At 30.9% G+C, this 13,675-nt stretch overlaps 1 protein-coding gene across 1 annotated transcript in view; it reads left to right on the top strand.

Annotated features, from left to right (window-relative positions):
* The window catches only part of LOC143190012 (uncharacterized), a 302,059-nt gene that overhangs the window by 78,444 nt on the left and 209,940 nt on the right, over nucleotides 1-13,675 (top strand). Inside the window, exon 6 of the mRNA XM_076394062.1 lies at nucleotides 11,027-11,113. Coding sequence (XP_076250177.1) covers nucleotides 11,027-11,113 — 87 coding nt within the window. The remainder of the gene's footprint in view (nucleotides 1-11,026; nucleotides 11,114-13,675) is intronic.

The following is a 13,675-nucleotide window of genomic DNA, read 5'->3' as shown; positions in this document are numbered from 1 at the left end:
CACTAATACAACTAATATTTTTCATATTCTCTATATGTGGGTCTCCATTAATTACGAATTTATATTATTTATTGAAATAGTTTTGATAATTTTTTGAAGAAGGAAGAATAGTGGAAGTAAGAGCATAAAATATCTTACACAAAGAATTAGAAATGTAATATCTCTATGCAAGCTCCCTTCAGATTTTAATAAGTACTCGCAGCAATTTTTGGGCTCTCTCAGAAATTTTTTGTTATTAATCTCTTAGAACTTCTGCATCTGCCCGTGGGCAATAAGTATTATAATATAATTTACGTCATACAATATAACTTTATTAATATGTGGAAGATCGCTCTAGTAAGTGATGTGCTGTACAAATTTATAATCTAAATCTTATTCCAGATACCATTCTAATTTATTCAAAACTCTACCCTAACTTATTCTAAAGACTATTCTAACTTATTCTACAGATTATTATATCTCACTCTTTGTGTCTGCTAATCAGTTTGTATGGTAGTTTACCTTTGCGCCTACGCACTTTACTGTAATAATTCACATTTAATTGTTTGACAAGTGCATTGGTATGCACTAATAGTATTCCGGAGTACTTTGCACTAACACTTCGAATCACAGTTATTATGGGTTTTAAGGGGATATCGCGCTGAATTAGTTTGTTGGAGACGTAATATGGGGAATCGGCGATGTCTCGCAACACTTTATTCTGTAACTTCTGGAAGATATCTATGTTAGATTTGCTAGTAATACCCCACAGTTCGATATCATAGGTCTAAATGGACCTAAGTATTGAAGAATTATAAAATAAAACCTTGTTATCTAAGGATAATTTAGATTTACGCCAATTTAATTTAGATCAGCCAATACATTTGATTTAGTTTAAGCCCAAGCTGTTTGCGTTTTGTCACTATATGTTTTTCCATGTTAAACTTCGATCAAAATGCATTCCCAGATATTTAACGATGCCTACTTGCGGGAGATTATAATTATCTATTTTTACTGAGGGACAAGTTCTTTTACAAAGGGTGAATTTCACATGGGTAGATTTTGTCTCGTTTGCTCTGATACGCCTTGTTTTCAACCACAATTCGACTTTGTTAAGATGAAGTTGGAGGTTTTTTGTAGCTGATATTGGATCCTCGTGTGATGATATAACCCCTGTATCGTCAGCATATATTACAACAGTAGTATTTTTGGGTAGTTCGGTAGTTCAGCTGTATATATTACATATAACAGTGGACCAAGGACACTGACCTGCGGAACACCTGAATATGATGGTTGAAATTCAGCGTATTCGCCTCCTGGTTTCAGAATAAAATGTCTCCCTGTGAGTTATAATTTGACTAATTAAAAGTGCGTATGGGGCAAAAACATGCAATCAGTTGTGCCACAACTTGTCGAAACCTAATGGCTGATAGGTATTACAGTAAATACAAAATAGCCGTTTGGAATGCTAATGGACTCCAGCCACATAACAGGGAGCTTAAAATGTTCTTATATGGTATACAAAACACATTTCACAGATATAAATTACTTATGCTTTCCGAAATACAAGCTGTATCACACAAAACACCTAGATGAGAAAGCTCATGAAGAACATCTATAATTATTCATGAAAAAATAGAACATTGTGAAAGAACAACAACAATTGCCGAAAGAAACTACATTGCAAAACATGTAATATGGGGTTCTAGATTAATAACACCAAAAGGCAAAAAATTTATCAAAACAATGAAGGCATAAAATCTAGAACATATCTCTATTGGTGAGCACATACATATTAACTGTCAGATAGAAATAAAATTTCTGATACCATAGACTAGTTACAAAAATACTGATTCCAAAAAGTGTAAAGTTGAATCATGCTTTGATCTATCATATGATCACTCACCAGTTATTATAACAGTCAATCCAAATATTAGCAATTTAGTCATTATTTAGAAAGAGACTATACTATAATAGACCAATATATATAAAGACTAATATAACTCTCAAAACTGAAAGAGCTACATACATAGCAGCAATAAATATAACAAAAAATCTACAAGAGAGAGCATGGTACTCAGCTCCTAATATCGCGACATATCATAAGTTTAACTTAATGTCATGTACAATTCAACAAAAAATTACTGAAAAGAACAACGAAAACTGCAACGAAAGATATGGCAACAAATAAGAACAGAATAAAATAAAGGAAAATTCAACAAGGCAACAAAAAAGCTGAAAGAGCTAATAAATAACTGATGCAGTGAAATATTCTACCAGAAATAAACAGATATTGGTAGTCCGAAATTACCCTAACAAACAAATATTACTCGAACCTTCTTGACTAGCTTGGTGCTAAAATTGGCGAGAAAAACCCTGGTTCGAAGAAAATGAAATTGTATTTCACCAGGGCCTTCGTATCGTTGGCACTGAGAAAACGACGATATTTTGAATACAGTTTGGCCGTGCATCCTCCATATTTTCCAGATTTGATACCCTCCGATTCCCATGGTTTTCGAAAATTGAGGAATTTTGTTTAAGTGAATTGCTTCGCACCTAATGAAAAAGTTGAAAGATGAGCATTATAATAGTTTTGAAGCCAAGGGATATTACATAACATTATATAACATTTTCTTTTAATCATCAGCAATTTAATTATAATTAGTATATTTATAAATCTGACTTATATGATGTTTTATTATATTTATTTATTATTTCTTTAAAAAATACATATTAATTTCGATTTATTAATACATATATTGATTGTGAATGATAATGGTTTAGTAAAATATATTATCATGGTATAATGATCAATATTCGAGATGCTAATAAAGCATTCCTAGAACAATAGCTAATAGGATATATGTTCGCTGATATTAACGTTTATATGGGTGTAATATTACTTTGGAAACTAATATATTTAGATGGTTGAGAGGTCTAAGAGTAACTCGAAACCGTGAGCTATACAATAACTTATATTAATAAGTATTTTAATATCAGTTTACAGATTAAGAAACATAATTTTTATATCGCAATATAGGGACAAATGCAATTTAAAATACACACTTACTCAGATTTATTAAAGCAAGTAAACGAAGTAGGATTATAAATATCAAACATTTTTGTACAGTGTTGAATAATTAAATAGTGTTTGTTAAATAAATAAGATTCAAATGTAGTTACTCAAGTATCAAGAAAAATTATACTTATTACAAAATTCTGCCTAAGAAAATTAGTCTTTGATATGACAATAACAAATGTCATACTGCCACGCATTATATAAGACAAATGAGATAAAATAAAACAGATAAAACATTTAATTTATCGCAGTAACTGCAAATATCCACAACTACAAATATCACAGATTTATTAATGATGTGGTAAAAACACAAAACACCCTTGTTCTTATACAAGTAACAGTGGGTTTTCAGAATCATCTTTCGAGACGAATTTTTCAACAGCAAAAATAGTTCGTCGTGAACAAAAACAGCGTATTTACTTAGTTCTAGGTTCAAACTATAAAGATGGGTGAACCAGAACCTCCTGTCAAGGTATCGATTATTGAACATAGTTGCTGTTTTGATGACCAAAATTGACAGATTCTGGGATTCTTCTTCTTCACGTAAACGGTCCATTGTTTCACAATTTCGATTAGAATTAAACTAAGGCCGTAGAGTTAATGCCAATGCCACCGAACTCGCAACAAAATCTTCCTGACTATCAGTTATGTCTTGGCCACCATTTGTGTCGACTAAGCACATCTCAACCACGACGTAATTAACTTTACATTGTCAGCCACCATCTGCTTTAAAAATAGGTTGGTTTTATTGTGATTCGGTATCAGTTTACAGATATAAATTCGGTCTATGAAGTTTCTTTGGTTTAAGGTATGTAACACCCATATATTCCTGTTCTTGTTGTATCCAGTATTTTTTTTAATGTTTCCAAACGGTGTTTTGCCTTTGTCGCATCCTTTGATGCCAGTTCAAACTTTACTCATTCAGCAATTCAAAAAACTGTCATGAAAGTTCTTTCAGTACGAAATTTCAAAAATATTTATTAATATTTATAAATATTTATTAATTAATTAATATAATATTTATTAATCTAGAACCCCATCAATAATACAAGGACACGAGTCCTTGTCGACTAACTTAAATAATTAGTGTCTACCGTGAGTTAAAACTTGCTTGATCTCTAATCAAATAAAATAAAATAAAAGTTAGTAGCACTTTTGGGTATATTCTCTGCGTTACCCAAAATGTGCATTACTTCAGTGTTATCATGTGAATGGAGTATTTCCTCATGTATCGTTGCTAGTCTCTTAATTTCCTCTATGGTTATTGGAATTTAAAAGTTTCGACGTAAATAATTCTTCCTAGAGTATCTGGGAATCCTCAAGACCTTATTCTGAAATACTTGTGTTACCTTAATATTACATCTGAGGATTTATAGGTTTTAGTATTTGCTTGTACAGCAACTTATTATATATTAATAACTTCGATTTCCTTCCAAATAACCAATATCTTTTCTTGTTTCTTTGTTTTAATTCGAGTTCTGTTCTTTAGTTCTTAATATAATTTTCCAACGAACTTTTGTTCGTCATTGCGTGGCATAATAGTATTATTCATACTTATTGTTATATAAACAGTAATATTAATATCCGAATTCAACATGCACTTATTTACTCACATTGATTTTTATACTCTGGTTAATTTTATATTTAGGTCCGCTTCCTTTTATTATTGCTTACAGCTTGCGACGTTCTTTGTGCTCCTTCACAACTGTCTCTAGAGCAGTATAATAGCTCTAATAGCAGTTCCATCAGCAAACGCTGCCTTGTGAAACACCTGGTTTTGTTTCTTTCATTGGTGGGTTAACCTCTAACCTTTAATTTTAAGCATCTTAGCCAGGATGTAGATGTTTAAAAGTGTAATTTATAATTAAATGTATAAAAAACCGAATAGATTTCTTTCGTCAGTTTGGCAGCCACACTTTCCAAGCCTACGGAATAACTTGAATAATTTTAAAATTAGTTGATTAAAAACTAAATAACAGGCAATCGCCAGAAAGTCTTAATTGATTAAACTCATATTTATAGTATCACAAGCAACAAATAACAATATTTACACATTATAAGAAATTAAAAAGCATCATAAAAGAAAAGTTCCAGACTGGGTCCGTCTGTCTATTCACGATTAACTCAAAATCTAATTTTCAATTGGCTTTCACCAGTAGCCAGAGAAATTTATGAAGAAGGTTTAAATATATAGATTGTTAAAATTTTAAGTAAAACAGTTAAAATATGAAGATAATTGTTGAAAATATCGGAAAATATTAAGCTCCCTGGAAGCCTTCATCGAAGACCCTGCATAATATCTTCTTAACACATAGCAAAAAAAAAATGTGTGGTGAGATAAACCTATTATTAATCCTTATTCACTTAAATACGTTGTTACCTTAAACATGCCATGCACATTGTGATAATCCTTTATATTATACTAGAATTAAGACTAGATCATACAAAAATGGTCAGCATTTCTGCAACACAAAATGGTATCGTTAAGCCAATGTTCTTCTTACTATATATACTAATGATATGCTTAAAGTTTAAGAAGTAACATTATCCAGGTTTACTTTATACTGTAACAATATTATAGTTAAACTTAAATTACATTTACATTACAATTACACTATTGAGCAGAAAAAGAAATGCAAAATAAAACTGAATGCTACAAAGTCTACATATATGTATTCCACATACAAAAGTAGCGCTGATAACTATCGACTGAAAACAGTAGAAACAGTTGATAGTCGCAAAACAGTCGAAACAGTCGATAGTCAAAAAACTAGCGAATCAAATACACCGTTCGACTGTTTTTTTCAATTCGTAATGTCAGACGAAGATGTACGAATCCTCTCTCACAATTCATACAGGAAAGGACGGAGATTATTGCTTGGGGCAGTGAATTTTATATTTTCCAATGGTAATATAAGCGAGACGGAAATGTACAAATTCCTTCACGTACTAACTTTAAAAAAGAAATGGAAAAAAAACTAATTACTGAATACTATTAACATGCAAAACATGCAATTTATAATTTAATATTAAATAAAGTAGAATTATTTTTATATTTGAATGTTCTGTGGATCTGAAGAAAATGGAATTTTCCTATGGAAAGGAGCACAAATGTTTTATCAGCTTTTAATATGTCAATTGCTATTTTGATATAATGTACTCTAAAAAAAGACAATCCAGTACAACTTAAACAAAACCTAAAAACTAAATATCTACAATAACCATAAATATTATATAAAAGTAAAACATATACCTAATCATAAAAAAAATTAATCCATGGCAAAATTAAAATTGATTATTTATTATTGAACGGAAATATTTTTGAACAAAAATCGAGAGTGTAATCGAAATATTACCTACTATTACCTATTATAAATATTACCATAAAAACAGTCAAAATCTTTTATTATTTCCAATTTTTTTCCATTTCCAATTTTAATATTTTTGTCCTAATACATTAACAATTTTGAAAAATATCGTTCCAAAATGCTGCTATAAGAATATACAATATATTATTATTTACAAGCAAACTACCAAAATCATATAACTACATATATTACATATAAATCTATATAAGCATAAATTGGGTATATTTTTCATTACAAGGTCGCGGCTAGGACGACTGGGCCAGAACGTTAAAAATCAATCGAATGAAACAAGTAGAATCAAAAATAGTAACCAAAAGTACAAGACTGAAACAATCGATAGTAAGTAGTGACAAAATCTATCGGCCCGAAAATATCCACTGCAACAATCTAAATAGTCGATAGTATACAAAACCCAACACTATACAAAGGAATAGACCACCTGCCAATTATAATAGGTTCTAGATAATATAACAAGTTCAAGGCTCAAAATTTATTTAGGTTAACAAATATATATTCATATATGGTTGCACAAAGAAATCTAATATTAACGTGCTTCAAGTAAAGGTGAAGGTGAGGTCATCCGCAAAGATTTAAGGGTCAATGAAAAAAATTTAAACGCTTACGTAAAAAACACCAAGAAATAATCAATAAAACTGCTCCACAACAATGGACTTACCCGGATAATGAATAGACAAAATCACTTTGAACTAATATATGGAGGGCACCAGTGGAAATACATCCATCAAATATTAATTGAGTTTATTTCTTAGATATGGACTTAAAACCAATATGAAGCAAAAATGACTAGATTCTTATATTCAATAACTAGTAATATGTATGCCTCATTCTTTTAAATATTAATAAAACAAATTTTGCAACGCAGCACATTTTATTATTTGTTAGTACTTTTTATTCCGTCATCATAAAATATAATAAAACAAAGAATGAACGAATAAAACAATAAAAAGAAACGTTATAGACACAACAAGCATTTCTTAGTGGCCTGTTTAATTCAGTTTGCATTTCATAACCGCCGTAAAACTTTTGTCATATAAATAGCTCCTCCACCCACTCCAGAAAACCTCCGCGCTAACTTTTAAGTTGAATAATTCATTTAGTTAGTAATATTTTCAATGTTGTTTTTCGATTTAATGGACAAACGCTGACAACGTACACAAAATATTTTGGGCTTCCCGGGTCCATAAATAAACGACGATTATGAATTTTAAAATGATGTATTTTTACCGGTTGTCAAAAAGTGTCTGAAGTTCTGCCTTGAGGAATAAGTTCAGAACCATAAATAATCAATTTCGGTTTTCCTACCTCCCAAGTATTTTGTCTGTAGGAAATATCTAGGACAATAAAGCTATTTTAGCATTTAAAAGTCCTTAAGGGGGGAAATAGGTGTAAGTGGCGTATTTCCGACCATTTTCGGGCCAATTAAGAATCTCTTAATTTTATTTATATTTTGAGAACATATTGTACGTCTACGTGCAATAAAAAATAGTATAAATGAAAATGTTTCTTAGCTTCTAGTTCACAGAGAAACTCTAAATAAGAAACTATGGGTAAAATATCAGAGCAATTAGCTACAAAATTTAAGAGGTACAATGTACACAAATTTGAAAAATATATTTTCGAAAAAACGCATTTAATATTTAGAGTAGCAGTAGAGCTAACTTTAAGGCAGTAATTAATTAATTTAAACCCCTACTAATTAATCAACCATCCCAACATCAGATTGCACTTCCTCATCAGCTCCATAAGAGTCAATTTTGACTTGCTCCAGTTCTTTTCGAGCTTTTCGGTCGTCTTTACTGTCCAGAGAACTGCTGGATTTTATCGGACTAAGCGTCGATTGTCAAACTCCTGGGCATAATTAAATCTTCTACTACCAACGGTAATACTAAGCTCATTCAGTACTGTTAATATACAAGAAGTTCCTTCATTAAATAAGCACCCAACCAAATATGCCTCAACGATTTTTAAATCAAAATACAAATGTTTTGGAGCCAATCGCCAAACTATTGAATTAAAGCTTTTATTTGCATTTTGGATGTAACTTCCTAAACATCTATCGAGTCGAGCATCTCTCCATAAATCTTCATTTTTCGTTTAATTTTTTCCTTTTCTTCTTCATTTTTGCTACAGTTATTTCACTGTCGATCTCTATATTGATTTCGGTGAAATGATCTTTTACTAGCTCATCGTTCATTATGCTCGTTTTTCTGATTTGAATATATTTTTTGTATAAATGAAACGCACGCTAAAAAGATAAGTTAAAACCCTGTTTAAAATGTAAATATCTTTATTGGGACACTAATACTTGTATATATTTATATTCAAAATCTCTATTGTTAAAAGAATCAAAGAATCCTTCCAATACCACCCTACGGTATACGTTCCATCCATTAGATCGAAGGATGCTCAGTAAAACCCTTATAACTATTAAATAGCTTGGAATTTTACTTCGTCATTTTCAAAGTATATTCTTGAATAGTTATATTATTGATTTATGATATAAATTTTTCTATTTTTTGAAGCCGCTACACCTATTTACCCCCTCAAGGGGGACATAAGCCAACATCTTTAAGGATTTTATCGGTATGGATGTATACATTTTGACAGTTTTGTCGAACTCATATGAAAATATAAAAGTTTTGGTGATTATTTTTTGCATAGTAGGTATTTTAGTGCATTCTGAATATTTTTTTTAAATAACATTTATTAATAAAAATATTTTCTATACCAAATTATTTTCTGCAAACTTTGTTTATGTTTTTAGCAACATGGCGATCTTATTAAAAGAACGATCACACACGATTGTGTCGCATGGACGTATCATCGATCCATTTTCGCACTCTTACTAAATAAGTTGTAATCAAAAGGCGCCATATCAGAACACTAAGGTATAGTTGAACTTCCTACTTAAACTGCAAACGTGTAGTCATGCAGGTCGAGCATTGTCATACAAATAGGATGGCTCTATGTTTGTTACTTACTACTACTGGTATTCTTTCAACAAGATGTCGTTAACTTTATTCTATTCACATTGGTAGATATCTGCAGTAACAGTTTGGTTTAGAAACTCGTAACACTCTTTACCTTGCTGATCATACTGTATGCAGAGTAAGATTTTATGCCCACGCATATTTTGCTTCGATGGCAATGGCTCTCTTAAACTAACTCATAACTTTTTGTGTTGTATATCGAATTTTTATCACTATACAGCGCGATATAAGGCTGTTAGTACAAGCAATGAAACCGTGATGTTGAAACTGTTCAAAATGACATTTTCAATCAATGCATGTGGTAGCCATATTCCCACGTTTTACATCATTCCCATCGCATGAAAATGATTGGAAACAGTTAACTGATCGTCTATTAAGCTGTCTGAGAGTTCTTTGTGAAATTCACCTGGGTTTTTCTTCAATAAATCTTGAAATTTATAATCTTCACTTATTTGGTTTTCCAGACCGATTTTTGTCATTGACAACAAAATCAATAGTTTTATATACCAAAAGAATATAATCAAACCAAACGCTAAATATGTAGTGGAAATATTTCACATTAATTCGATTTTGAAAATGATAATGATAAATTATTGAAGTATGTGGAAACTATATAAAATGTACGTAAAACTTGCGCTTGTGATTCAATATCTAGGACTCATTTCAGCATTTTAAAATTATAGCAATTGATCACAAATGATCTGATGGATATTAGCTCCAATGTTTGATGACTACTCGAATAATTATAGTCATTAGGTTATAGATGCCTGTCATTTAATTTGTCAATTGCCTCTCAAAAATCATAAGCTGAATGCGCTGATTCGGAGTAGATTGTAAATAATATTACTGCAGTGTCCGCAGAATATATTACTTTTCAAGCCTCTTTTTCTTAAATAACTTTAATTTAAAAATATATGTAAGCACTTTGTTAAGGACATGAAACATACCTAAATAAAATAAATTAAGCCGAAAATCAAATAAAGGTAAACGCCATTAACTTTTAGTTTTATATGAAACGAATTGGATAGTTTGGAGGGTCGTATTTGGTTAGGTTCCTGTCCTTCCGCCTTTAAATAGCGGTAACTGTTTAGGGTTTCGAAACTAAATTTTAAATTAGAGGAAACAATAAATGTTCCGAAGGTTGACAAGAAAGTAAATTTCATTAAAGTATTTTTATTTGGACATATGATTAATTAAACTCTTTAGTTTATAATGACAAAATTAAATTAGTTCCTTTATATAAGCTTTTATATCAAAATTATATATGATATAATATAATAAAGTGTTTAAATATGTACTATTACGGTTTCTATTGTTTTTTTTTGTTATTTCTTTCAATCTAGTACCAGTAAACCCTGTTTTTGTAAAATCTGGATATAACAAAACGTATAAAACAAATTAAAGGTACCTTTAGAGTACTAGAATAAATCGTTCGTCATCAAAATCGACAAAAATTCTTTATGTTACGTTTCAACAAACAAATTATTACCTCTCGCAGACATTTTCATAGAGTTATGAACGTATATCTATCAGAATCTTATTATCTTATATGAGAAAACTTATTCTATATCAACTTTTCAATATTCTAGATTGTCCAAACTGCCCAACAAACTGCAGCCAAGACGGAAAATTAGAAAGTCCGTGCAAATGCTTAAGTGGGAAGAATGAAGTATCAGGTGCGTAATATATATTTTTTAGTTATATTATTGAAGCAATTGTTTTGTATTTGTTTTACCTATAAAATTTCGTCACCCCTATTATTAACTTCACTCCGCTTTTCTCTTCATAATATGTCTCTCCAACTAACTAAATACACAAAATTTACAATTTTAAACAATATATTATCAATATTGTATAAATAGATACACAAGTTTGCACATTCGGAGTCACATTTCGGACCCCAGCAGATGATAGCATTTCCTATATTGTTATATAATGGTCTGAACTCATATCTTCAATCCGCGTGTTAAGACTGGTTCTAGTTCTCGAGTTCACGCATGGTGGCAGCACTGTTCTCTCATAGCGTGTATCAGCGGACGGCGTTTCATTAAATATCATTTGGAATTCATTTTTGTGCAGCGATTTAGCTTCGGAAGATGGGAACATACAAAGAAAATATTTTAACGTCGATTCAAAGTGTTACGGTTATGGATAATATATGCTCGGTAAACGTGGAAAAATCATGAAAAATAAACTCAAAGTATTCACGTATTCGCAATATTTCAGTTTCGCTGTAGTAAACAGTAAGAAGACATGGGTAACGAAATAGTTTCGTAACGCGTAAAGAACAAACATGTGCAAGTAATCACTTGGTGAAAATCTATACTTTTCATATTCAGTGATAACATTATGATCTAATTAATTAATTAATGTTGGATAAAAGAACAGTTTGAGAATGTTGTTAACATCTTTTTTGGTCACCCCAAGTCACCGGGTAATCAACAATTTGTTGCAATACACCCTAGGATTCAAGCCCCAATGTCTCTCAAAATACCTTTTCTGCATTCACAAAACTTTGGCAACACGACCGAAGAGCAAGGAAATGGCTACACCAAGTTATAGCTAAAATCAAAAGGTGATACCAAGAATTTTAGGGCTAAAGCATGATAAACGATTACAGTTGGGCTCTAATGCGTAAACAGATCCCAACTAGTACAAGTACAAGACTCAGCTCAACTTGTTGAAGTCCGTTAATGATCAAAAATGCCAAAATAATGAATTTATTGAATATTACAAGAATTAGAAGCAATTTTAAAAAATGGACTCCTTATTTATATTCAGTATTGTACACATATTTTGGTTGATCAAATCTAAAACCACATGTACTTGTGTTACATCATTAAATTCCGTGCAAACATATTTTTATATTAAGATTTAAGCAGTCTTTATCACAAATAAGCAATATGTTCATTTCAACAGCAGTACTATGTGTACTGATACCAATGCTTTATCTACTCTATACTTGTGATATACCACAAATGGAAAATATTACGATGGCTAAATGTGCTGAAGATACTGCGATTACAACAGGCAAGTGACAATATAAATAATTGGACACAAGCTTGGAAAGTAAAAATTAACGAAAGTAAATCTGTACATGTGCAGTTCGCCTATAAACAGACCATACAAGCACCAATTACATTAAATAACACTATCATTCCATATAGCAACAACGCTAAATATCTTGGAATGTATCTCGATGCAAAACTTCGTTGGAAGGAACACATAAATAAAAAAGAACTGGAATTTAAATATCGGAAAATGTACTGGCTAATTGAAAGAAAATCACAATTAACAGTACTTGTATAGTATAACAAACAGTACTATTATAGTATAATAAATTGCTATTATATAAGCAAATACTAAAACCTGGACATACGGAGTTCAATTATGAGGATTTTCTGCAAAGAGTAACATAAATCAAATACAAATTTTTCAGAACAAAGTCCTGAGAGGTATTGTTGGTTAACCCAAATACTATAGGACTGATAACCTACATCGAGACCTTCAGATACCCACAGTCAGTCAAGAAATTAAGAGAATTGCAAGGGGACATAAGGAGAGATTCCATTCTCAAACGAATATTGAAATATTGCAACTATTGGATACCACCAGAACAGGACACAGGCCCAAAAGAATCAAACCATCTGATCTTGTGTATTGTTGTGTAGTGAGGCGCATATATTAAAAAATTCAGCAGTGACATGTATAAACATTATTTCACCAGAGACTGAGATATAGCCGATGGGTCCTCCTGGTTATATACCTAGATTTAAGTTATTATAGAGACAAATTGTAATTTAGACGGAAACGACTAATAACAATATATTAATTAAATAATAAAAGAATAGAGATTTTGTATCATAGAGATTTGTATCATAGAGGCATTTTTGATAAAATACCAATTTATTAACCGAGTTTTTATTATTTGCAACAGGATTTTTTATCGATATATTGACGAAAACAACTAGTAACAATATATTAACTAAATAATAAAAAAAAACAACAGTACTATTCATATAATTAACATCTAAAACTAGCTTTTCAACATTTAATAACATTTTAAAATACTGACGCGAGGAGAAAATATCCACGGTCATAAAATATTCGCAGCTTTCTACGCTGAAAAAATAAATCAATTTCCAATTTACCCTTGTCGGTGCCTATAGCCACTATTCTAAGGGAAATTCAATCTTATTTGCCGTTCAAGGGATTGTCGGATCAGCAATTTCAGTACG

Source organism: Rhynchophorus ferrugineus, unplaced genomic scaffold (genome assembly GCF_030347505.1).
Source record: "Rhynchophorus ferrugineus isolate W39M unplaced genomic scaffold, kcgeb_rfMv2 rfM2, whole genome shotgun sequence".
NCBI lineage: Eukaryota > Metazoa > Arthropoda > Insecta > Coleoptera > Curculionidae > Rhynchophorus > Rhynchophorus ferrugineus.
This window is presented reverse-complemented; position numbering and strand designations above follow the sequence as displayed.